This window comes from Podarcis filfolensis (genome assembly GCF_964270895.1).
Source record: "Podarcis filfolensis genome assembly, chromosome: 10".
Lineage (NCBI taxonomy): Eukaryota > Metazoa > Chordata > Lepidosauria > Squamata > Lacertidae > Podarcis > Podarcis filfolensis.
Window position 1 is genome coordinate 69815908 of NC_139612.1, and position 26145 is coordinate 69842052.

General features: G+C 48.5%; 1 protein-coding gene and 1 long non-coding RNA gene across 3 annotated transcripts in view; one reads left to right on the top strand and one right to left on the bottom strand.

Moving 5' to 3' along the window:
* UBE2H (ubiquitin conjugating enzyme E2 H) overlaps positions 1 to 26145 on the top strand; it is a 64848-nt gene that overhangs the window by 20816 nt on the left and 17887 nt on the right. For both annotated transcript variants that reach the window (XM_083573207.1, XM_083573208.1), the window contains exons 2-3: positions 17435 to 17511; positions 19103 to 19177. In XM_083573207.1, the coding sequence (XP_083429333.1) occupies positions 17435 to 17511; positions 19103 to 19177 (152 nt within the window). The remainder of the gene's footprint in view (positions 1 to 17434; positions 17512 to 19102; positions 19178 to 26145) is intronic.
* LOC310743155 lies at positions 23752 to 26119 on the bottom strand. Its single transcript, XR_014538828.1, has 3 exons — positions 26017 to 26119; positions 24854 to 25986; positions 23752 to 24606 (listed from the first exon to the last, which is right to left on the bottom strand). It is a non-coding gene; the product is annotated as an uncharacterized lncRNA (long non-coding RNA).

Genomic DNA, 26145 nt, shown 5'->3' on the forward strand with positions numbered 1-26145 from the left:
GGAGCCGGCGTACAGCTTCCGGGTCATGTGGCCAGCATGACTAAGCCACTTCTGGCAAACCAGAGCAGCGCACGGAAACGCCGTTTACCTTCCCACCGGAGCGGTACCTATTTATCTACTTGCACTTTGTGCTTTCGAACTGCTAGGTTGGCAGGAGCTGGGACCGAGCAGTGGGAGCTCACCCCATCACGGAGATTCGAACCACCGACCTTCTGATCGGCAAGTCCTAGGCTCTGTGGTTTAACCCACAGTGCCACCCGTGTCCCTAGCAAGTAGCACCTTAGAGGCCAACTAAGTTTGTTCTCAGTATCTTGTTCTTGGTACCTGAAGAAGTGTGCATGCACACGAAAGCTCATACCAAGAACAAATTAAGCTAGCGTGCTACTGGACAATTTGTTTTTTTTATATATATATTTCCAGTTGAACCAGGCATGGAAATGCCTCTTGTTCAAGAATGCTCAGAGCTGAACTTGGTTCAGGGTCGTCTTGTACTACTTTCTCAGGCTCCTTGAAAGGAGAGGCATTTGACGAGCACCAGCTTAGTGTTAACTCTGTGAAGACCCCCTTGCAAGTAATGGGAGTCAGCTGCAAACCTGAAGCAGTGGCCAAAAAAACTTCCCAACCTCTTAAATGTACTCTCAGTGGCAAAGCCAACTTGGCCTTTCTGTAACGAGGAATGCCCGTTAATGTAGTAGCCCTTGTAGAAGTTTCTAACAGCAGCCTTAGAAATAGGTGTGTTTGTTCTTGTATTGCAGATTGGCGCTTCTTTAATGGTTTATCTTCTGCAAAACCTGGAAGCTGTCTTTTCTTCCACTTACCTAACTAAAGCTGCAATGTTCTGCCGCCCTTAATTTTTATAGACTGCCTTCTACAAATCAGCTTGCTAAATGGTGCACAGATAAAAACTTAACAAATTACAAAGCTAGACATGTATTACATAAGTAGGGCCTGCAACAAAGTGTTGCAGTTTGTCCTCCATCCTGAAAAGAGAGCTCCCGTTCAGTATTCCAGCAAGCACCCCCAGGTCTGTTTTTCCTTTTCCATTTGTCTCATGTCCTAGTGGGCATGATTGGTCCTCACTGTGTTTTTTGTGGCTTTGTTTGGTTTTTAGGTCCCCCTCAGGTATATTCCATGTTTTTTATACTTCCTCCAAGTGTGCCGACGCCTCCCTCTTGTTTCTTGACAGCCCTGCCTTGGCTGCAATCCTGGAGGTACTCACCCAGCAGAGTTTGCTATTATAAGGAGTTATAGTTCCAGAGAAACACACAGAGTTAAACAGCAAAACAGCAGTGGTGGTTCCTGTTCTGCAAATCGCAGCATTAAGCACCTAGGCCTGGTGAACAAAAGAACGCTTGCTTTGTCAGAGCAGTTCTGACCAAGAATGGTCGGTGCTGCTCTCAGCCAGAGCGGCCTCTCCTGTCCCTGCTATGTGGTCCCTTGAGAACTTTATGCGCCAACACTGAATTTCCCTCCGTTGTCATGTAAGGAAGTTTAGCTGCAAGTATTTTTAATGGATTGCGCTATAAAAGTCATACCAATGTTTGGGATAAACTTAGCAGTGAGTTTGCCTTGTCTCAGTTTGGGATGAGTTCTCCCAAGAAGGGAGAAGGGACCCCTGACCATTAGGTCCAGTCGTGACCGACTCTGGGGTTGCGGCGCTCATCTCGCTTTATTGGATGAGGGAGCCGGCGTACAGCTTCCGGGTCACGTGGCTAGCATGACTAAGCCGCTTCTGGTGAACCAGAGCAGCGCACGGAAACACTGTTTACCTTCCCGCCAGAGCGGTACCTATTTATCTACTTGCACTTTGATGTGTTTTCAAACTGCTAGGTTGGCAGGAGCAGGGACCGAGCAATGGGAGCTCACCCCGTCACGGGGATTCGAACCGCCGACCTTCTGATCGGCAAGTCCTAGGCTCTGTGGTTTAACCCACAGCACCACCTGCGTCCCTTTTAAGAACAAGATACCTTGAGCTTAATTCAGGTTGGGGCCGAATCGGCTCATTTTAAAGCTTGCCCCATTCTGAACTCCAGACCTTGCTGTGTTCCCAGGGGTGTCATTTTCCAAATTACCAGGTCTGTGGCCATTTGTGTGTGCGTCCCCCGCCCCCCGTTTTTGCAGCCCTTCTTCCACTTCCGTAAAACATATCTTCTTGTAGCAGCAGTTGGGAAGGGCCGCAGTGAACAGGCTGCTCCTTAAACCTTCATCAGGTCCTAAAGCCTGACTTGTACCCGGCACAAGGACCCTTGCCAATGGATCCCAAGCTACAATACCAGGGTTCCTTGCTGCTAGAAAGGTAAATGGGTTCCCCCCCCCCCACGGGGATGAATTGAAAAGAAGCCATACTTGTTTTTGAGCTGAGCTGGAATTCAATAGTATTTTGGCTTTGATTGCAGTAACCTTAACGTTTCCCACCTGGAAGCGTGTGGGGTGGGGTGTGTGTTTCCAAAACTATTCATCAGCTTTAGATTTGGCAAATCACACGCTGTGTACGGACAGAGATGGGGGGGCAGGGAAGTATAAAGAGCAAGCAAGAGCACAACTGTGCATCTGACATCAAGAGCCGAAATCCCTATAGAAAAAGCTGTACTCGCCCCACACCCATTCTGGCGCTCAGTATGGAACTGGCTAGGGCAGAAGGCTCTCGGCTTTCGTTTTTAAAAATAGCATGTTCCTAGAGCTCATGCTTGGGGGTCCTGTTGCAGGTGCTGCACTTCCCAATCTCTGGAAAGTCCTGTCAAACCCTGTGCTGTCTGAAGGCGTTGTGTATTTTCCAGTTCCCAGCACAGCTACAAGGCTCATTGCAAAGTACACTCCCGGGCCAGATTGTTGTGGGCAGGTGTGGCGCAGACCCTTCTGTGGAATCCCGTGTCTTGCAACTAGATGCTGCGTTTTATTTGGCTTGGCTTGGCAGCCCCCCTACTAATGCTTCCAGAGTGTGCTGAGCAGCTCTCGGAGGCAAGTCTGATTTTGACAGAACTGTCGCGGGGATTCGAACGGCCGACCTTCTGATCGGCAAGCCCTAGGCTCTGTGGTTTAACCCACAGCACCACCCTCATGCCAAGGTGGGGTATTCATGCAATAAATAAAAATAAACTCTGTGTCTTATTGGCAGGCCTGTCCAGGGTATATATGCAGGAGGGCAGGGAGACAAAGCATGTCCTCTGTTGCCCCACTGTTTGGGAATGAATAATGTTGGTGATCAGCCTACATCGGGCGTTTACTGCCCAGCTATTAGAGCAAATGCTTGAAGGCCATCTTGCAACTGCTTGGCCTGAGCCATAAATGCCTACACACCTCTCCTCTTGAGCTTACTGGGTTTTGTGTTTTTTTGTTTTTGTTTTTAAAAAGGATCAGTAGCATATTGAAAAACATTCCTTTTCTTGTCAACAGCTCTTCCAAAGAGGAAGGAAGGGAGGCGGTGTGATGCCAGAGTTCACTCTGACCTTGGAAGTTCAATAGCTATTCTTTTTAGGATGCTGGTCAGGAGAAGAATGTGTGTCTATGTGTGTTTTTCTCATGTTGTGCCAACTTCCTGCCTCCAAACTGAGTTCAGTCTGCTTGGCAGGTGCACTGAAAGTCCATACAATCTGGGGGGAAGCCTACATTTTCCAGTGGAACAGCTCCACAGAGGTCTTGGGCAAAAGGGGATTATGTCTGTCCATAGAGAATAGGCCTATCACCAACTATCAGCATGGTAACTCAATGGAGCCTCCATCTGCAGGGGGTGTATACCCCTGAATCTCAGTTGCATAAGGGGCAAAAATGTGTGGTGGGATTAAGCCTCCATGCTCGGCTTGTGAGCTTCCCAGAAGCACCAGATTGGCCATAGTGGGACCCAGGGGCTCTCGCCTTCTGCTTCTCTCTCTCTCTGCTCCGTTCTAGCCTCACTTCTGCGCCTGTTTACATAGTTGTCCTGAGATAATGCCACCTTAATTCTCTTCAATCTGCCTTTTTCCGTGACCAGAGGGTTATTCAGGGCCACTTCAGGCATTAATATGTTTATCAGAGCTGCTCTTCAGGTTTCCCAGGCTGGCCCATTTTATGGGAGATTGCATCTACTGCTCAAAAAGCTCTGCGCTCTGAAAGGCACTCCACTCCTCGTGGACCAAAGGGGGAATGAGAAGGCAGCCATTAATTTATTGGACCTTAAAACGAGGAGCAACTGGAAGCAAACTACTTTGATCTCCTACCCTCAAATCCTTCATTTTGGAGTTTCTATTAAATATGGAGGCAGGTGATATATTTGGAGTTGGTTTGCTAGAGCCATATCTCATGTGCACATATTTTTCCTGTCCCACTCTTGTCGTAGGCTAAGCAGGTTTTGCAAGCTCTTCCCCAATAGGGATTCGAAAGCTTGTAAGACCTGTTTGACCAGAGACAAAAGAGATGATTGTGCACACCATGGAAAACAGCGTCTGAAAAACACTACCTCCAAATAACTCTTTGGGGAAACAAATCATTTGCTTCCCATGATACCTTTCGGGAAGAATGCATCATCCTTGCCTGAGCCACTTGGTGGGTTTCCGTGAAAGAACCGGGTGTTCACCAGGGCTGCCATCTTTATCTGGAGGTATAAATGTGAGCTGGAACTGCACATTTAATCCTGACTAGTAGGAGGAAAGGGACACGGGTGGCGCTGTGGTCTAAACCACTGAGCCTCTTGGGCTTGCTGATCGGAAGGTTGGCGGTTCGAATCCCCGCAACGGGGTGAGCTCCCGTTGCTCGGTCCCTGCTCCTGCCAACCTAGCAGTTCGAAAGGACGTCAAAGTGCAAGTGGATAAATAGGTACCGCTCCAGCGGGAAGGTAAACGGCGTTTCCGTGCACTGCTCTGGTTCGCCAGAAGCAGCTTAGTCATGCTGGCCACATGACCCAGAAGCTGTACACCGGCTCCCTCGGCCAATAAAGCGAGATGAGTGCCGCAACCCCAGAGTCAGCCACGACCGGACCTAATGGTCAGGGGTCCCTTTACCTTTTAGTAGGGGGGAATGGCTCTGAGACATTGCCTGGCAGGACTTAAGAAATCTTGAAAAGCTTCTGGGAGAACAGAGGCGGAGAGTGAGCTTGTTCCAAATGCTGTCAGCTTGGATTCAGCACCAGTGTCCCCCATGGGTGGGGTGGAGAGACTCTGCTGCTACAAAACCCCACATCCTATGTGACCCCTTATCACTGGGTGGTGGGTACCAGGGTCAAACTAGGCACGAGATGGGTGTGATCTCCTGACCCTTTACCATTTGATATTGAAATAATAACTGTGGGCAGCTTCAGATGTCATCAGAGCAGTGACGGGAGGTGGGGCAGTTTAATTCTTTCCATCCGGCCAGTTTTCTGTAGATCAAAATGAACCTGGGAAATGAGAAAGCCGCGCCTCACAGGCTGCTAAGAAGCAGCTGCTCCCCTGCTCAGCTTAGAATCTATGGACATTTCCCGCAGGCCTCCATGGAGGAGGTCTTTGTGTTATTACCATTTATTAAGTTTTGTATCCCTCCCTCCCTTCCTCCCGAAGGAGCCCAGGGCAGCAAAAAAAACAGCAGCGAAAACAGTGCAATTAGAAACGAAAACATACTTGCGGCATTCGAAACTGTTTAAGAACATCTGCAAACATGTTAGATCGAAAACATTCTGCTCAGAATAAGCAGAACAATATTCTGCTATAAGACGCACCAGCTGGCTAACTCGAGGTGTCTGCAGACGTTTCACAACAGCCGTCAGAACATTATCCAGCCGTCATTGGGCAGAGTTGGAGGCAAATCAGTGAGAGCAAGAACCGGGCGGGAAGGGGGGGGGTCAAGTGAAGGTTGTCCCTGGGAACTGAGGACACTTAAGCAGCACCTAAGGTTTTCTTAGGGACGCGGGTGGCGCTATGGGTTAAACCACAGAGCCTAGGACTTGCCGATCAGAAGGTCGGTGGTTCAAATCCCCGCGACGGGGTGAGCTCCCGTTGCTCGGTCCCTGCTCCTGCCAACCTAGCAGTTCGAAAGCACTTCAAAGTGCAAGTAGATAAATAGGTACCGCTCTGGCGGGAAGGTAAAACGGCGTTTCTGTGCGCTGCTCTGGTTCGCCAGAAACAGCTTAGTCATGCTGGCCACGTGACCCGGAAGCTGTACACCGGCTCCCTCGGCCAATAAAGTGAGATGAGCGCCGCAACCCCAGAGAAGGCCACAACTGGACCTAATGGTCAGGGGTCCCTTTACCTTTACCTTTTAAGGTTTTCTTAACATAGTGGCTAGACTGGCTTTCTCAAACCTAGGTTTCCAGCTGTTGTTGGACTACAATTCCCATCGTCCCTAGCTAACAGGACCGGTGGTCATGGGTGATGGGAGTTGTAGTCCAACAACAGCTGGAGACGCAGGTTTGGGAAACACTCCCGTATGTGGTGGACGTTGTGGAACACTTGAGAGGTTCTGGATTTTATCAGGAGACATTTCTTGTGGGGGTGCGGTGTAGCTTCCTGCGTGGTTGAACTGGGACTGCGTCTGCCAGCCTTTTCCAACTTGCAGTTGTCCCCCAGATGTTTTGGGGCTACATCAGCCCCAGCCAGAGCAACCAATAATAATAATAATAATGGAAGTTTCATCCAAAACATCTGGACGGCAGGCACCAAGTTGGGGGGAGGCTGTTGTAAACAGAGGAATTTGAGGACAGCGACTCTTCTGGTATTGTATTGCATATTGCTAAGAATTTCAGCGATCTCTTTCCTCAGCTAATGTAGCAAAAGAATGTTACTGGGGAATTCAGTATGCATATTCGGTCTGTTTTTGATATCTCCTACCTTGTACAAAATGTACTTTTGTTTCAAGCCTGCAGAAGTTCAGCTCCCCTGGGATCACACACACAAACACACACACGCTTTTCTCCCTGATGTTTCCTTAAAAAACTATTTGTGCATGCATGCGGTTGTGCCAGTTCTTTCACTATTGGGATTCTCCTACCTGCTGAGAATGAGGAAATGCCACTGAGTTGGTCAGTTTTTGCAAAAGGGAAAAATGCCCAGAATATCCTGCTGCTCCCACTGAAGCTGTCCCTTGTCCAAGACGGTGTTGGAAGTGGGATGTTGGGTGTACACAGTTGCCCTGAGGCCATTGGCACTGTTCTCTAGATGAGCAAGCAAGTGGCATATTACAAGGCTGAACTAACTCCCCTGGAGCTGTTGCTCAGGACCAGAGAGGCATCAGTTCTCCAGGATTAGGACAACGTCCAGGTCTAAATTCAGAATGGAAAACAGTGTGCTAAAAGCTTGCAGGAAACCTAGTCTTAATGGTACAAATCTCCTGTTTAGCGCTTAAGATACAGTGGTATGAAATGTCTTTAATGCTGTTTTTTTATTATTTTTAACCAAGGCTGGCAGAATGAATCGACTCTTAATCTTCCAGCACTTGACAGAGCTGAACAAATATTTCAGAATCCATTACATATCTTAGCAGCTAGGTATCTGGGATTTTCCCAGTTCTGGATTTATGCCTTTAACCTACACTTAGGATGAAGTTAAGCCTTAGAATGTTTGAACTGCTGGTTTTTGGCACGCTGGTTTCGACTTTCCTTGTGGGTTTGGGTAGGGAAGGGAACAGAATCACGTTGGCTTAGTCAGATAGTGCTATGCTCAATCAGATTTGCCATTTTTTGTATGTTGTGTTATTACCATGGTTGCTTGTGGACTGCCGTGGGCCCTTATGGAAAGACAGTTTATAAATAGAGAAGGAGAGCTTTGTATTGCCCTCGCTGGATCTGTGGTACAGTGTGCTGGAAGAGAGTAAAATGCAGTTTGCTGCAAGTTTTTGGTGTGTATCAGTGAGAGAGAGTCATTCAGCGGCCCACACCCCTAGGAAGTCTGCTCGTAGCAAGGGCTTGGGTGGGCTCTGCCAAGGTAGTAGAAATTATTTGCTGTATCAAATCTCTTGTCAGTGAAAGCTATTCCCTTCAGTGGGGAAGTGGCCATAGCTCATTGACACTTCACTTACTTTGCATGCTGAGAATCCAGGAATCTCAGACAAATTGAAAGAGATTTGGTAGCAGGGCTAGGGAAGACTGCTGGTGTGACTATTAATATAATTCCACATAGATCATAGGTGGGAAACTTTTATGGCTCCGCAGACTCAGTCCGTAGCTTTCCTCCCTGCCCCCTTCTTTAGGGCTGCCATCACACCCACAGTTTGTACGTGGACCAGCGACCACTTGGGGGAGCCACATTATGGCCATCCTGACTCGGCCCCAGACACACTGATCAGATGCTTGGAAGCTGTGGCTGGATGGTTACGTGGGAGCCGGTTGAAGTTAAATCCATCGAAGACAGAGGTCCTCTGGCTGGGGCGGGACGATATAGGATTGAGGAGGCAACTCCCATCTCTTGCGGGGGTGCAATTAGTGCCAGCACCGTCCGTTAAGAGTTTGGGTGTAATCTTTGATACCTCCCTCTCCATGGAGGCACAGATTGCAGCTATAACATAGGCGGCATTTTTTCATCTCCGCCAAGCTAAGCAGTTGGCTCCTTACTTCTCTTGCCCTGACCTAGCCACTGTGATCCACGTGACGGTCACCTCCAGACTGGATTATTGTAACTCGCTCTACGTGGGGCTGCCCTTGAGACTGACCCAGAAACTCCATCGGGTGCAGAATGCCGCAGCGAGACTCCTTACGGGGTCTTCACTGCGAGATCACATTCATCCGGTGCTATACCAGCTGCATTGGCTCCCGGTGGAGTACAGGATCAGGTTTAAGGTGCTGGTTTTAACCTTCAAAGCCCTATACGGTCTAGGACCCTCGTACCTACGGGACCGCCTCTCCTGGTATGCCCCACAGAGAGGTTAGGCTGGCCTCAACTAGAGCCAGGGCTTTTTCGGCTGCGGCTCCAACCTGGTGGAATGCTCTGTCACAAGAGACAAGGGCCCTGCAGGACTTGACATCTTTCCGCAGGGCCTGCAAGACAGAGCTGTTCCACCAGGCCTTTGGTCAGGGCACAGCCTGACTCCCTCCTTTGGCAATCTTTACAAAACTTTAGTTTATGGTTGCCATCAATTTTGATTTTAATTAATTTTTATAATGTTTTTATAATGTTGCACTATTTTAGTGTTGTTAGCCGCCCTGAGCCCGGCTTCGGCTGGGGAGGGCGGGATATAAATAAAATTTATTATTATTATTATTATTATTATTATTATTATTATTATTGCTACTGGTAGGAAAGATGCCCTGGCTTCAGTGCCAGCACTGTGACTTGCTGTGCGATTTGCCACTGCCTGTCTGTCTCCGGTGCTCAGAAGTTTTTGTGTCACTTACTCTATTTTTCCTGCTTCCCTGGCTGCAGGGCTTGATGACCCCGTGATCTGATCCAGCAAACCCAATGCAGTTTCAGTTTCTGAGCTTTTTCGTACAGTTTCTGAGCTTTTTGGAGTTGGGCAATCTGGAGCAAGTATGAACACACCTTGTATTGTTGAGGACTGTTGAGCCTTCTAGCCCACTTCTCTGTCTTCTCTGACGGGCAGTGGCACGCGCTAAGGCCTTCAGCAAAAAAATAAAAATTCTCATCTTCTACCTGAGAACTTTTAAACTGCAGGTACCACAGATGCATACGGGACGTGGGTGGCACTGTGGGTTAAACACAGCCTAGGACTTGCCGATCAGAAGGTTGGTGGTTTGAATCCCCGTGACGGGGTGAGCTCCCGTTGCTCGGTCCCTGCTCCTGCCAACCTAGCAGTTCGAAAGTACGTCAAAGTGCAAGTAGATAAATAGGTACCGCTCCGGCGGGAAGGTAAACAGCGTTTCCGTGCGCTGCTCTGGTTCGCCAGAAGCAGCTTAGTCCTGCTGGCCGCATGACCCGGAAGCTGTACGCCGGCTCCCTCGGCCAGTAAAGCGAGATGAGTGCCGCAACCCCAGAGTTGGCCACGACTGGACCTAATGGTCAGGGGTGCCTTTACCTTTACCTTTCCCACATATGCATAGCTTATGCACTCCCACTGAACTGTGGCTCCTCACCTAAGGTTGAGTCTTGTGCTGGCTCCAGCATGATGGAAATGGGATTTGAACCCATGACTCCATGGAAGCAAGCTTGGGGCAGTGACCCTAAATAAGGCACTGTGGCATAGAAGCCGAGTGCTTGGTATAATAGGGTCTTGTGTGAACTGGGGCGAGGAGGCTGGTGCTTTCATTTTAAGTTACGGGTCAGTTTCATGGGGTTCTGTTCAAAAGATGTTGGGGTACAGGGGTCCTTTGAGCACTAATTACACGTGCTGGGCTTTTGAGGGTGCTAGCTCCAGGAACATAGAGCAGGGCACAGGGCTCTCCCCCCCTTAAAAAGATAAAGGGACCCCTGACCATTAGGTCCAGTCATGACCGACTCTGGGGTTGCGGCGCTCATCTCGCTTTATCGGCCGAGGGAGCCAGCATACAGCTTCTGGGTCATGTGGCCAGCAGGACTAAGCCGCTTCTGGCGAACCAGAGCAGCGCACGGAAACGCCGTTTACCTTCCCGCCGGAGTGGTACCTATTTATCTACTTGCACTTTGACATGCTTTCGTACTGCTAGGTTGGCAGGAGCTGGGACCAAGCAACGGGACCCGTCGCGAGGATTCGAACCGGCGACCTTCTGATCGGCAAGTCCTAGGCTCTGTGGTTTAACCCACAGCGCCACCCGTGGCCTCCCCCCCCCCTTGGGAATGCACAAAAATACAGCGCTCTGGTCTTCCCCCTTAGTTGCCTTTGCTTCAGCTACCGGAAGCCAGCCTGCGTCAAGTCTTACAGCACTTCTGCGAAATGCACTTTTGCATTCTCTCTCCATTCCCCCCCCCCCCCGCAAGATAAAAAAAAGGGGGGGGGGAATCATCTCAAAGAAACTGAAATCAGCAGCTGCCTTCTCTGAAAATAACACGTCTATTGTCTCATGGATTGCTTCAGATTTGGCATGATCTGTACTTTCGGAAAAGTCTCTTTCAACAGGTTATTTGAGGGCAAAGGAATTTCTTAGACTTGCAAGCTTAATTCTTCCCAGCTCAGCTTAACTGCTGCTTTCTCCTGCAGACCCTTTACGCGTGGGGTGGGGGGAGCTGTGTACTTCTCATTTTTTTTCTTTGTGTGTTAAGGGCTCAGGTTGCCTGGGGGGCGTCTCTGGGGATTTTGATAGGTCTCTGGTAGAAATCTCAGCAGGCGGTGAAGTGCATTTGCTTAACGTAATGTAGAAGTCATGTCTTGTAATCCAAAGAGAGAACAATGTACACAGCAGCCTCATAGCGCTTTCATCGCTTTGAGCACCTTCCTCCTTGGCCCTCCTCTTTCTAGATCGGAGGAAGAATGACACAGGGCCTTTTCCTGCTCCCTCATCTAGCCTCTTGGGAATGCAGTGGGGGGCAGCCATGCAGTGCGTCTTCCCAGCCTGGGAAAAGAGCAAAGCATATTTTTCCTCATGGGTCGTTGCAAGGCTTTGTGGGTGAAAATCCTATCTGAGCCGCATCTGCAAATGGTCGAGGAGCCGTGTGGACTCTGGAGCCCAGATTGTAGAACTTGGTTGCATCTTGTGGTTTGTTGGGCTTGTGGTTTGTCTCGCCTCAAGCGCATTGCAAGCTGTAACCGTGGTCTGCCTTGCCATGCATTGTTTGTTAGGAAGAAAAACCCTGAGCCTGGGTTCGCTTATACAGTGGTACCTCGGGTTACATACGCTTCAGGTTACAGACTCCGCTAACCCAGAAAGAGTACCTCGGGTTAAGAACTTTGCTTCAGGATGAGAACAGAAATGGTGCTCCGGCGGCAGCGGGAGGCCCCATTAGCTGACGTGGTGCTTCAGGTTAAAAACAGTTTCAGGTTAAGAATGGACCTCCGAAACGAATTAAGTTCTTAACCCAAGGTACCACTGTACTGCTAAGCATGGGGGCCAGATCTGGCCTGATCTCCTTCTAAATCCGGCCCACGGACGGTCCGGGAATCAGCATGTTTTTACATGAGTAGAATGTGTCCTTTTATTTAAAATGGATCTCTGGGTTATTTGTGGGGCCTTGCTGGTGTCTTTACATGAGTAGAATGTGTGCTTTTACTTAAAGTGCATCTCTGGGTTATTTGTGGGGCATAGGAATTCGTTCATTCCCCCCCCCCCAAAAAAAACACATATTGTCCGGCCCCTGACAAGGTCTGGGGGGCAGTGGACTGGTCCCCTGCTGAAAATGTTTGCTGACCCCTGCTGCTAAGCCATACTGTGGCTTATCTTCTGGTAGTGCTGCAGGAGTGGGCGAGGAGCAAAGCTTATAGGTTTTATTTTACAGACTCTTTTAAATAAACCGGCCACAGTTTTCTCACTGTGCTTGCTATTTGTGCTAAGCCTCAGTTTGGCTTAGCGTTATGTGTAAAGAAGGCCAGCCAGTAGCCAGTCCACGTATAGAGGTTCCCTGTTGATGGAAGGTGCGAGGTGACGAAAGCTCCCAGGGTGGAGCTGAAGAAGTAGGAGAAGAGCGAGCTGTGAGTCGAGCAGGGGGCTTTCCCATCCTTTGGACCCCCTGGGAAATTCAACATACCCTGCTGCTCCTGGAACTGGGTGGGGAGAGGCTGCAGCTGAATGAGACACAGCTGAGGGGAGCCTGAGGAATTGTCATCCACCTTGGGTCTGCCCATAATAATAATAATAATTTATTATTTATACCCCGCCCCTCTGGCTGGGTCCCCCCCGCCACTCTGGGCGGCTTCCAACAAAACACTAAAATACAATAACCTATTAAACATTAAAAGCTTCCCTAAACAGGGCTGCCTTCAGATGTCTTCTAAAAGTTTGGTAGTTGTTGTTCTCTTTGACATCTGACGGGAGGGCGTTCCACAGGGTGGGCGCCACCACCGAGAAGGCTCTCTGCCTGGTTCCCTGTAACTTGGCTTCTCGCAGCGAGGGAACCGCCAGAAGGCCCTCGATAAAAAAGCAAGTCTAGAGTGCGAGACTCGGGTGAAGACTGCTGTTTCCACGAGCTCTTCTCGTTGTGAGACTTTGGTGGGTGAGCTTGTTTAGACCTTGGGTGAGAACCTGGAGGCGGAGAGGGAGGCTGCGTCAGAAGGAAAATTAATTGATACTCATTTATATACATTAGTAAGTTGATATTAATGTAAAAATGTTATATGTGACTGTTTATTTTTGTAATACTTAAGTCTTTTCTGTTGTCGCTTCGTTTTTTTGTACACTGCTTAGAGATATTTTTAATATATCATGCAGTATGGAAATTAAATAATCAATCAATAGTTATCGTTAGTGCAATCAGAAGAGCTCTGAACTGGAAAACATGGTCTCCAAAGACAAAGCAGTGCTGTAACATACCCCAGTTGGCTGACCTGGGTCAGGATAAAAGGAAAGGACTGTCGTTTGAATGGTGACTCCAGCAATGATAGAAATGTAATACAGTGGTACCTCTGGTTGTGAACAGGATCCGTTCCGGAGGCCCATTTGCAACATGAAAAGAGCGCAACCCGCAGCGGCGCATCTGCGCATGCGCGGGTTGTGATTCGCCGCTTCTGCACATGCGTGTGACGTCATTTTGCGCTTCTGCGCATGCGCGAGCGGCAAAACCCGGAAGTAACCCTTTCCGGTACTTCCGGGTCACATAACCTGAAAGAACGTAACATGAAGCAAATGTAACACAGGTGTGACTGTATATTAGATATTTTGCATGGGGTAATGTTCTTGGGTGTTTATATTCCTGCAGTGCATTGTAAATACGGACTTTGATCAAAACTGTAAAATGCTTCTCATTGAGGGGGTGGGGGTTAGTGCTTTGCTTCTCACTGGCAGTCCCTCATCTAACCCTCATCTCAAAAAGAAAAAGAAAAAAAGGGTTCATTGGAACAACATGCTGTGTGGCACAAAGGACTGCAGCTGCAATAGGGGAATATCAGAGTTTCCCACATGCATGCATGAACACACACATCCATGCATAAGTATAGCTTCTACTCGCACAAGCATGTTTTGAGCCATAGTTATGACATCCGGCTTGCAGTTGTGCGGGGCCTGGTATCTCTTCCCCCTCGTCCACATCAGAGCGATACTTTTCCCAAGGTCAAGAGACGGTGGCTTACAATCTAGTCAGAATTCATCTGGAGTCTCTTCTTTGCTTCTCTTCCAAGAGCCGTACGTAGATCTTCTCCTGCCAGCAAATATTTGCACAGGCTTTTCTGCATCCTTCCGACGGCATCAGAATCCTGGCTGCGTTACGTTGTGCAGACACATTTCTCGGAACAATGTTTGGCAGAAGTGGTGTGGAGAGCTAGAACAGGTTTGGGTGGGAGAGTCGAGCAACGCCACAGAGGTGTTTGCACCGAGGCTGCCTCGTACGAGCACATTTTCCCTGAGTGGCTGAGGCAACCTAGTCAGATGGGCAGCATATAAATAAATTATTATTATTAATATTCTCTAAAGCTCTGAGATTGGAGTAAATCTGCACTCTGGTCAGTCAGTTGGTTTTTGTTGGGACATTTGACTTGTGTCTGAATTTCCACTTTCTCCAGATTGAAGTATTGCTTTCTTAAGCTGACCAAATGAAGGGGTGGGGAGCCAGGATACACAACTTTGTTCTTGAAAGTTGCACATCCAGTTCCCTTTCTGGCAAATGGGACACCTTTTAGAAGGAGTTGGGACAGAACTGAAGTCGCTCACCCCAACCTGGCCCAGAACCAGCTTGTGGTTTTATTTCAAGCTCCTGCAGCGAGTAAAAGATCACACAGAGAAGCTGTGCAACATTTGATTATCTTCCTCTCCTCCCCTTTTTAAGAATATCAGTTAATAACTTAGGTATGGGCTCGTGAGAATTGTTAGGAGCTGCCAGCTTTGATTACTGTATTTTTTGCTCTATAAGACTCACTTTTTCCCTCCTAAAAAGTAAGGGGAAATGTGTGTGCATCTTATGGAGCGAATGCAGGCTGCGCAGCTATCCCAGAAGCCAGAACAGCAAGAGGGATTGCTGCTTTCAATGCGCAGCGATCCCTCTTGCTGTTCCGGCTTCTGAGATTCAGAATATTTTTTTTCTTGTTTTCCTCCTCCAAAAACTAGGTGCGTCTTGTGGTCTGGTGCGTCTTATAGAGCGAAAAATACGGTATTTGTTTAGGGCTTGCTTATGCTGTAGCCAGTTGTTTCTCAAGACTCAGGGCAGTAGGCATTTTATTACTATTATCATTCTAACTATTAAAGCACAATATTAAAAAAAAATAAAGTAACATGTACAAGCATCAGATGCAAAGGATGACTGGATAGTTGGTTTTCTTTCAGAGGACTGAAAGTTGTATGGCGTGTTTTGGGTTTTCAGGATTTCTTGGCTAAACAGTGTGTTGCCAAAGGTGACTTCTGGTATTTGCATTTAAACCATTTCCTTTTATTGCCTTTCCGCAGAAAGCTCAGATACACCTGCACAGTAAGAGAGATAGCATAATGTGGTCTCTTCCTTCAAATTCCACCCGCCTTTCCCACGAATGAATGGGCAGTAAAATGGCAAATACAGTGGTGCCTCGCAAGACGAAATTAATCCGTTCCGCGAGTCTCTTCGTCTTGCGGTTTTTTCATCTTGCGAAGCACGGCTATTAGCGGCTTAGCAGCTTTAAGAAAAAGGAAACAAACTCGCAAGAACTCGCAAGACGTTTCGTCTTGCGAAGCAAGCCCATAGGGAAAATCGTCTAGCGAAGCGACGCAAAAACCGAAAAACCCTTTCGTCTTGCGCGTTTTTCGTTTTGCGAGGCATTCGTCTTGCGGGGCACCACTGTATAATTCATTGTGAACAGGAGTAAGGCGATGCATGCTGGGGTAATAAATAAATAGATGAATCTTTATTTCACTGGTGGTGATTGACCAGGGATCATAGTGGAGAGTTTGATGAAGTTGTTGGCCCAGCGTGCGGCAGCTGTCAAAAGGGGAAATTCCATACTGGGGATAAAATAAACCTACAGATATGGTAATGCCGTTACACAGATCTGTTGGAATACAAATTTGGAATACTGTGTGCAGTTCTGGTCAGCTTCTTGAAAAAGGTTCGGAAAAGAGACAACCAAATGACTCCTCCGCAAAGAAAGCTTGCAGCATAGGAGATTCTTTAGAGAAAATATGAGTAAGAGGTGACACGATAGAATCTTGTAAAATTATGCACAGCATGGAGAAAGTGAATACAGTGGTAAAGAGGTAAAGGTAAAGGGACCCCTGACCATTAGGTCCAGTTGTGGCCGACTCTGGGGTTGTGGCGCTCATCTCGCTTTACTGGCCAAGGGAGCCGGCGTACAGCTTCTGGGTCATGTGGCCAGCAGGACTAAGCCGCTTCTGGCGAACCAGAGCAGCGCACGGAAATGCCGTTTACCTTCCCGCCAGAGCGATACCTATTTATTTACTTGCACTTTGATGTGCTTTCGAACTGCTAGGTTGGCAGGAGCAGGGACCGAGCAACGGGAGCTCACCCCGTCATGGGGATTCGAACCGCCGACCTTCTGATCGGCAAGTCCTAGGCACTGTGGTTTAACCCACAGCGCCACCCGCATCCCTGAATACAGTGGTATCTCAGCTTAATAACGTAATTCTGGAGGTCCGTTCTTAACCCGAAACAGTTCTTAACCTGAAGCACCACTTTAGCTAATGGGGCCTCCTTCTGCCGCCGCGCCGCCAGAGCACGATTTCTGTTCTCATCCTGAAGCAAAGTTCTTAACCCGAGGTACTATTTCTGGGTTAGCGGAGTCTGTAACCTGAAGCGTCTGTAACCTGAGATACCACTGTAGAGAAAAGCTTCTCCCCCACCCTTTCGTAGCACTGGGAACTCGTGCACACCCAGAGAAGCTGAATGTTGGAAGATTCAGAACGGATTAAAAATAAAGTGCTGGTTCACACAGCGCATAGTTAAAACTATGGGATTTGCTCATGCAGGAGGCTGTGATGGCCAGCAAATTGGGATGACTTTAAAAGAGGATTTGACAAATTCATGGAGAGGGCTAATGACGGCTGCTAGCCGTGATGGCTCTGTTGGCCTCCACGATTTGAGGCAGCAGATCTTCTGAAGACCAGTTGTTGGAAATCACAGGAGGGGAGAGCTTCTCTTGTGCCCGGAGTCCTACTTGTGAGTTTTCCCCAGGCGTCTGGTTGGCCACTATGAGGACAGGATTTTGGACTAGATGGGTCACTGGCTTGATCCAGCAGATTCCTGTGCTCTTAAAGCTCTTGATACAGAAATGAAGCCAGCGCTAGAATCTGTAACCTGAAGTCATTTATAGGTTTCAAGCTTTTATATCCTGAACTGTGTTTCACCTGTGTTGTCTGGCCAGGTACTTTGGGTCTGCTTAAACCACGGCAAACAGCCTCAGACGTATTTTGAACGGGCTTCATTTATGAGAGGATTATTTCAGATTTGCCGGTAAAGGAATTCTAACAATCCGCTGTTCCCGGGGTGCCAGGGTTCTCGAGAGGCAGGTTTGATAAGCCTCGCGCACGTGACAAACGTTTCCTTGACTTGCATGCACTTAGTATTGAAAGTAAACATGAAGTCACCATCCTAGGAGGACTCAACGAATTTGTAGTGAAGTTCTATGGACCACAAGGAAGTAAGTATGCAAATATTCCCCACCATTTGTGATACTTAAGGTGTTCTTTTCGGGGGGGTTTTAAGCACTTTCTACATAATTTGTTGATTTGCCAGGAAAGTGTACCACTGAGAAGAAAGGGCGGGGTTTGGGTGGGTTTTTGGTTTTTCCCCTGTTTCTTTTTTACAAAAATGCCCATCCCCTGTGCCTCTCATGAAACATGTCCTGTCTTACAGTGAGGCTGGGGCTAACACTTTGGCACCTGCGAGTGCAGTGGTGCCCTTCCAGACTTTGCCTGGCACCTACAAAAGCCTCCAAGTTCCCATGCCTCCTGCTTGCTCCCCTGGTCACCATGAGGTGGCAAGGGTGGTTTACTCCCCAACCACCTTGGAAAAGTACACAGAACCAGCAGAGGAAGCTGAAAGAGTTATATCTTTCCTCCACTTTTCAAAGCTCAGGTCAGCACTAGAGCTGTTGGATGGAAGGCAGAGTGACCAAGAAGATGGTGGGGAATAATAATAATAATAATAATAATTATTATTATTATTATTATTATTATTTATTTGTACCCTGCCCATCTGGCTGGGTTTCCCCAGCCACTCTGGGTGGCTTCCACAAAGACCCAAAATACACTAAGATGTCACACATTAAAAACTTCCCTGAACAGGGCTACCTTCAGATGTCTTTTAAACGTCAGGTAGTTATTTTTCTCTCTGACATCTGATGGGAGGGCGTTCCACAGGGCGGGCGCCACCACCGAGAAGGCCCTCTGCCTGGTTCCCTGTAACCTCACTTCTCGCAATGAGGGAACCGCCAGAAGGCCCTCGGAGCTGGACCTCAGCATCCGGGCAGACGCTGGGAAGGGAAGGAAACTGGGTGGAAGAGGAAAAGGAAACAGTTGAGGAAGGGAGAGAAAACTGGATGAAAGAGAGATGGGGCACCTGCACGCATTTTGGACCAAGTAGAATGGATCCTCTTAAAATGGCATACCGTTTTCCCCAGAGGTTCCCTGCTGCCACTTCCCATCAAATCACAGGTCACCTCTAGCTCCACTGACCAAACCGTAAGAATCATGAATCTGGGTCACCGATCCTTATGGATTCTCATAAGTGATCCCCTCAAAAGCACCATCAAATCATAGGTCACTTCTGCATACACAGTTGTGTTCCGTGATCTGCTGGTGGTTTGGTTTTCACAACCCTTTGTCAAAATCATGAGGATCCATTGCTGTGGATCAATATTTTTATGACGCTAGCAAGCGCCAGAACTGATCTTTGTTGTGTAGTCCATCACTGTAAGCTTTCATTTGATGGTGAGTTTTGGGAGGACCCTGTGTAAATACGGAAATTCACAAGGCTCTGGATTAGGTTTTTACCCAGGCCCCTTGGAAAAGCCAAGTATTTGTGTGTGTGTGTATGGCCATTAAATATAGGGTAGTCCAAAAAGCTGAAGGCACCATGCCATTGGGAAGGTCTCATGCAAAAGCCCCATTGGAAGCAAATGAGTTATCATTCAGTCCTTTATGTGCCTTTATGGTTAAGAATGCAAACCATGCTTGAAGATGTTTGTTCAAGTTTGTGCAGCTAACACCGTGTTCCTTCCCTGATTGCAGCACCGTACGAAGGTGGCGTGTGGAAAGTTAGAGTGGACCTTCCTGACAAATACCCCTTCAAATCCCCATCTATAGGTAACGGATTCAAATGTTTACCATTTTTCTTGCTTGTTTAACTCCTAGAGGAAACTCCCAAATTATCCATAACACTCTGCCAAGGTTGTTGTTGTTTAAGTAAAGAGGTGAGATAACAATGTCTGAACAATGGTCAGGTGTTCCATAGCTTGGACCCACCCACCCAGGAGCTGAGAGATCGAACCTCAGGTCTCTAGACTACAAGCTTCATATATGTAGCTGATGTGCCCTGATCTTTGATCTTCTCTCTGCACTCCTTCTACTCACCCCTGCCTCTCTGCATTAGAGCAGCACCAGGAAGCTCCGGACTAAGAAATTGGAAGTGGTATTTAGCACCACTAGTCCCCGCAACACACACACACACACCATCAGAACTGGCGCAGGTGTGTTGAATGGTCCATGCGTCTGAGCAGGATAATCAGTCCATGTGCAGTCCGCACAGCTGGCTTTCTGCAGTGAACATGGCATTGTCCAGTGAGAGGGGAAAGCACTTCTGTAGGCCTGAGAACTAGAAGCTTGTATTTCTAGGAACCATGCATTTTTCTCCAAATGGATGCAGGAGATATTGTTGCCCTGACTAACCAGGCTCTCTTAAAGGTAAAGGGACCCCTGACTGTTAGGTCCCGTCATGGCCGACTCTGGGGTTGCGGTGCTCATCTCGCTTTATTGGCCAAGGGAGCCGGCGTACAGCTTCCGGGTCATGTGGCCAGCCTGACTAAGCCGCTTCTGGCGAACCAGAGCAGCACACGGAAACGCCGTTTACCTTCCTGCCGGAGTGGTACCTACTTATCTACTTGCACTTTGACATGCTTTCGAACTGCTAGGTTGGCAGGAGCAGGGACCGAGCAACAGGAGCTCACTCCGTCATGGGGATTCGAACCGCCGACCTGATCGGCAAGTCCTAGGCTCTGTGTTTAACCCACAGCGCCACCCAGATCCCAACCAGGCTCTCTTAAGTATTTCCAAAGTTGAAAGCTCAGTGGCTCTATGCTCGCTGAGTATGGGGTTGCTTCCTTGGGGTAAGTGATACAGGTGTTAAAAGTATATGGTGTTTATCTCACTCTCCCCAAAGGGTGTTTATTCTTCCCTACAAAATTCTCCTCCTTGTGACCAAAATAAGAGTCCATAGAATTCAGGGCAGGGCACAGTGTGGTTGTTTCTCTCCACCCCCCATCACTTGGGAGAGAGCTTTCCTCCACCATCCTTGGTGCCCCCCACTGCCAGACCTCCTGTATGAGTCATCAGCTCTTGCTTACTTGAGTGGGAGAAGGCAATATGATGATATGTGGTTGCCACCTACAGGACAGGAGGGCACAACAGATTGGAAGCCGGGGTGATCAGGCAGTGAGAAGGCTCACCCTCCTCACCGTATTGAAAGTAAAGGAGTTCATCTAAGGGAACAAGTGGGCCACAGGCTAAATCTTCTCTCGGTCCACAGTGACACAGCACCTGAGCATCTACGAATTCTCACCCTGGGTTCTGTGTCTTGGTCGGTCCCATTAGAACAGCCATCCCCAACCTGTGGCCCTCCAGATGTTTCGGCCTACAACTCCCATGATCCCTAGCTAACAGGGCCAGCGGTCAGGGATGATGGGAATTGTAGTCCAAAACATCTGGAGGGCCGAAGGTTGGGGATGCCTGCGTTAGACCATGACAGAGCACTGGGACTTGCTTTCATTGTTTTCTTAGCAGATGCAACTTTGAGTATGGGACAAACCCATGTTTACAGTTTCTAAGCAGTGGGTTTTGTTGCTAAACAGTTTTAAAACATGAACTTGGGGGCCGCAGTGAATTGCGGCAAGTCTCGACATGCTTTTCCTGGAGTTTTGAAAAGGGAGGTGCTAACTCAGCAGTGACTGTGCATTTCCACTTAAGGGCAGGTTTATATGTCAACCCACAGAGGGGCTTATGAGGACTCTTCCATCTAGGGAACAGGAGACGCTTGAGGGAGAAGCGGTGTGGAGACGTCATGCGTCTCTTCAAGATGCTTGGACAAGACAGGCGGCCTCCTCTTGCAGCCGAACATCCTGGTTTGAGTCAGCAGGCCGTGGCTGTTTTCATTACTTAAAATAGACCTTTGCATAGTGTATCTGCATTCTATTTTCAGTGTGCTTTGCTTCTTCCCTAATTTGCTTTTCAAGCACTGTCAGCCCACTTAACGCACAGCGTTCTCTGGGGTGGGCCCAGGCTTGCGTCCTCAGCCAACTCAAGTGACGCCACTTGGGAGAAAAACCCACCTAGGGCGGAGCTGAGTTTGTGCAGCTACAGGAAAGCCGGCCGCACATCTGCCTGTTAACAAACCCAGCGCTGCATTTGCCGAACGGAAATGTGTACAAATGCCAGATTTTTAGTAGCACTCGGAACTAACCGCTCGAGTAGATAGAATCATAGAATTGTAGAGTTGGAAGGGACCGCAGGAACATCTAGTCCAGCCCTCTGCAATGCAGAAATCTCAGCTAAAGCGTCCATGACAGGTGGCCATCCGGCCTCTGCTTAAAGACCTCCAAGGTAGGAGATTCCACCACATCCCAAGGGAGTCCGTTCCACTGTCAAACAGCTCTTACTGTCAGAAAGGTCTTCCTGATGTTGAGTCAGAATCTCCGTTCTTGTAACTTGAGGCCATTGATTCGAGTCCTGCTCTCTGAAGCAGGAGAAAACAAGCTTGCTCCATCCTCCATGTGGCAGCCCTTTGGATATTTGAAGATAGCTTTCATAGCTCCACTCAGTCTTCTCTTTTCCAGGCTAAATATCCCCAGCTCCCTCAGCTGTTCCTCGTTAGGCTTGGTTTCCAGACCCCTGATCATCCAGCTTGTCAGCATCCTTCATAAACTGTGGTGCCCAGAATTGGATACAGTATTCCAGGTGTGGTCTGACCAAGGCAAAATAGAGTGGGTCTATTACTTCCCTTAAGGGACGCGGGTGGCGCTGTGGGTTAAACCACAGAGCCTAGGGCTTGCCGATCAGAAGGTCGGTGGTTCGAATCCCCGCGACAGGGTGAGCTCCCGTTGCTCAGTCCCTGCTCCTGCCAACCTAGCAGTTCGAAAGCATGTCAAAGTGCAAGTAGATAAGTAGGTACCGCTCCAGCGGGAAGGTAAACGGCGTTTCCGTGCGCTGCTCTGGTTCGCCAGAAGCGGCTTAGTCCTGCTGGCCACATGACCCGGAAGCTGTACGCCGGCTCCCTCGGCCAATAAAACGAGATGAGCGCCGCAACCCCAGAGTTGGTCACGACTGGACCTAATGGTCAGGGTCCCTTTACCTTTTATTACTTCCCTTGATCTGGACGCTAGACTTCACTTAGAAACAAGCTGGGCATCCGAGCCTTGAAATATTTGGACAAGAATGAGGGCAACTTCTTCTTTTCCCTCAAATGTTTGCCGTTTTGTACACGTGTAGCAGGCACTTTACAGGGGTGACTCTGCAGAATCCTGGGAATTTTCCACTCAGCTGTCCCCATCTCGCATCCAGTTTCTGAGTTGTTGGCACCTACCGCTCAGTATGTCTCACACATCTGCAGGAGACTAAAGGATGTCCCCAAGCCTTTAGCTCCTGACAGAACCTGCATCTCAGTATTCTTCCCACGTTCTTGCCAACAAATACAAATGGTAGTTCGGCAACCTAAATGGAAAGGTGACTCGCATCGCTCTGTGGTAAGGGCAGCCTGCACAGTTACCCTCCCTTGGAAATCCACTGTCTTTGGAATTGGCTTGCCTACCAACTTTAGCAAATGCAGGCTAGGGGACCAATTGATGTGTGTAACTGTCAGTTTGCTCTTTTTAGGTGGGTTTTCAGGGGTCAGCAAACTTTTTCAGCAGGGGGCCGGTTCACTGTCCCTCAGACCTTAAATTGAAATAAGACTATATTTTGAAGGGGGGGGGAGAACAAATTCCTATGCCCCACAAATAACCCAGAGATGCATTTTAAATCAAAGCACACATTCTGCTCATGTAAAATCACCAGGCAGGCCCCACAAATAACCCAGAGATGCATTTTAAATAAAAGCACACATTCTACTCATGTAAAAACACCAGGCAGGCCCCACAAATAACCCAGAGATGCATTTTAAATAAAAGCACACATTCTACTCATGTAAAAACACGCTGATTCCCGGACCTTCGGCGGACTGGATTTAGAAGGCGATTGGGCTGGATCCAGCCCCCGGGCCTTAGTTTGCCTACCCATGGTTTTAAGTACAGGAATTGCCCAAGGGAGAGCATTCGTGGTTCAGTTCCCTCTGCTGATCTTCCTGCTATTCACTTGGTCTGGCTTTTTAAAGAACCTGTAGTCTTGGCTTTTCTTGCTTTCCAACAACATACCTGTAGAAGTAGCGGCTTAGTCATTCTGGCCACATGACCCGGAAGCTGTATGCCGGCTCCCTCGGCCAGTAAAGCAAGTTGAGCGCCGCAACCCCAGAGCCGGTCATGACTGGACCTAATGGTCAGGGGGCCCTTTTACCTAAAAAACAACAAGAAGAAGATCTCAACTAGGATTGTCCTCGGTATCACTTGATGCTCCTGCTCTCATTTTGAAAAGATCTATCCATGTTGTGCAAAAAAATAAATACTATACTATACATTTTTTAAAAAAAAAATTAATGTGAGAGCAGCTCTGTGTGAAGCAGCCAAGCCCGTGTGGAAGCACCGAGAAGTAGCGCCCAGAGCAACAGCTGGCACCGAAAGCCCGTGTTAAGAGAAGCTGCCAGAGGGTTCAGCTAGGCCAGAGAATAAGATAGTAAGAACAGCCTTGCTGGGTTAAGGCCAGTGACTCATCTAGTGCAGCATCCTATTCTCATAGCCCAAACAACACAAGCAGAAGTTGAGCACATCTGCACCCCTTCTATTTGTGATGCCCAGCAGCTGGCGTCCAGAGGCTTCTTTCCACCCTAAGTGATAGTAGAACATAGACATCGTGGCTTGTAGATGTTAGAGGCGAGAGAGAGGAGCCAAGACCCTCCAGAGTGGCAGGCCAGGGAAGTGGTCCCAGATGTGTTGCAGCCAAGAGGAGGACGAGGTGGCAATGAGGAGGAAGGGTGCAGGATTCCTGTTGGAGGATTTCATAAGAGAAGGGAGGGACGCCCCGCAATGATGGCCGCAGGTAAGATTCAGTGCCTGAGGAGGAGAGGGCAAAAGCTACGGGTGACTACAACTCCCATCACCCTCGGCCATGCTTGCTGCTGTGGCTGATGGGCTTTGGAGTCCTAACATCGAGTGGGGCTGCAGAGTCCCTAGCCCTGGTTGATGCCTATAAACCAGTGTTTCCCAAACTTGGGTTTTTCTTTTTGATCCTCTGTTCCGAGCATCCTATCACCCCTGGGAGCCACGAGGGGAGCTATTAGTGCTCTGTTTTCAAAAATTCTTAGTAGCTCTATCCTTTCGTGTTTGAATAGATTTCTGGCTCTAAAAATAAAATTTGCCAGGTTATGATCTAGTGTTCTGTTATGATCTTGGTGTTATGATCTTGGTGTTCTGTTGGAAGCTGCCTAGAGTGGCTGGGGAAGCCCAGCCAGATGGGCAGGGTAAAAATTAATAATAATAATAATAATAATAATAATGTCCAGCCCCGAGGAAAACTTCCCTCCTTGTTATTTATTCTGTTTAGAGTATTTATATACCACTTTTCAGGTAGACCTCACAAAGCTGAGGTTTACGTAAGATTACTACAATGGTAAGATCTAGAAACGTGATCAGAGCTCGTACCCAGTGACTGTCTTGATATAAATACTCTGTGGCAACTGTGTCAGATGTTTTTACCACCCCTGGTAAAATACCATTTAAAATGGACAGAAGGTGCTTCAGGCGACCCAGCCCAGCCCAACGGCTTTGGATAATTGGCCAAAACGAGCTTTTGAGGAATTAAAACCAAATTCCATCCTTTTTTTGGACACAAAGCTAGCCGATCCTGCGGTGAATTCACATCGATGTTTAGGGTCACCGACTCGCTTCTATCTGCGGTTTTTGGAGATGTCCTGGAAGGGCTCTGATGGGGTACAGCTGTGGATGGCATAGTTTCTTTGATCACGCTCGGAGTTGTTTTCTCAGATAGGGGCCTGGATTTTGTCTTAAATGTGCCCACTTTGCATGTCTCTTTAACTCCTCGTGAGTTGGCTTTATTTGTTCCAGTTGTGGCAGGAGATGATAATAGATTAAAAAGTTTGAATTACTATTTGTGGTGAATTATCCTGGACATCCTTAAATTTTTACTGTTTTTGGATGTGAGGGCGATCTGGCTGCGACATCTGTCACCCCATTGATCACCAGGGTTAATGAGGCAGATCTGGCTGGCTGGGCGGGTGTCCCCTTCCTCTCTCACCGCTCCATGTGCTTCCCTCCCGAAGCTGTGCGCTCGGTGGAAGAGGACGACCGTCCCAGATAGAAGGAGTGTACCGTTCTTCAGTCAAGGGTATACGATAGCTGCGCTCCCCTGCTAGAACCTCCAAAACAAGCTCAAGGTCCATTTGTAGGAGAACGTAGGGTAGTCAAGCCAAACTTGGGTTTCCGGCTGGTTTTTTTGGACTACAACTCCCATCATCCCTAATGAGCAAAATCAGTGGTCAGGGATGATGGGAACTGTAGTCCGAAAAACAGTCAGATACCCAAGTTTGAGAAACGCTGATATAAGCGGTGGGGTTGCCACCCTTCTTTGCAGAAAGGCAGGTGGTGACGGAGGGGCCTTGTGACGTAGAAGAACTTCCTTGGGGAATTCTGGCCCCCGCGGCTCAGGTGTCTCCCCCTCTTACCTTCACCGCCTTCAATAGTGTGACGCATTCATTGCCTGAAGCCATTGCTTCTTAGCTGGCCTCCATGCAGGACTGCCTCTGGCTCCAGCGTCGCTCCCAGGACGACTTGCCCTTCTGCAAGTTTGGCTTTGTGCCTCTCCTTGCACCTCTCAGAGACTCGGCAGAGTCGCCTGCCTGCCTCCCAGAGCCTCCCTCTCTCTCTCTCTCTCTCTCTCTCCCCCTCCATACGGATTCT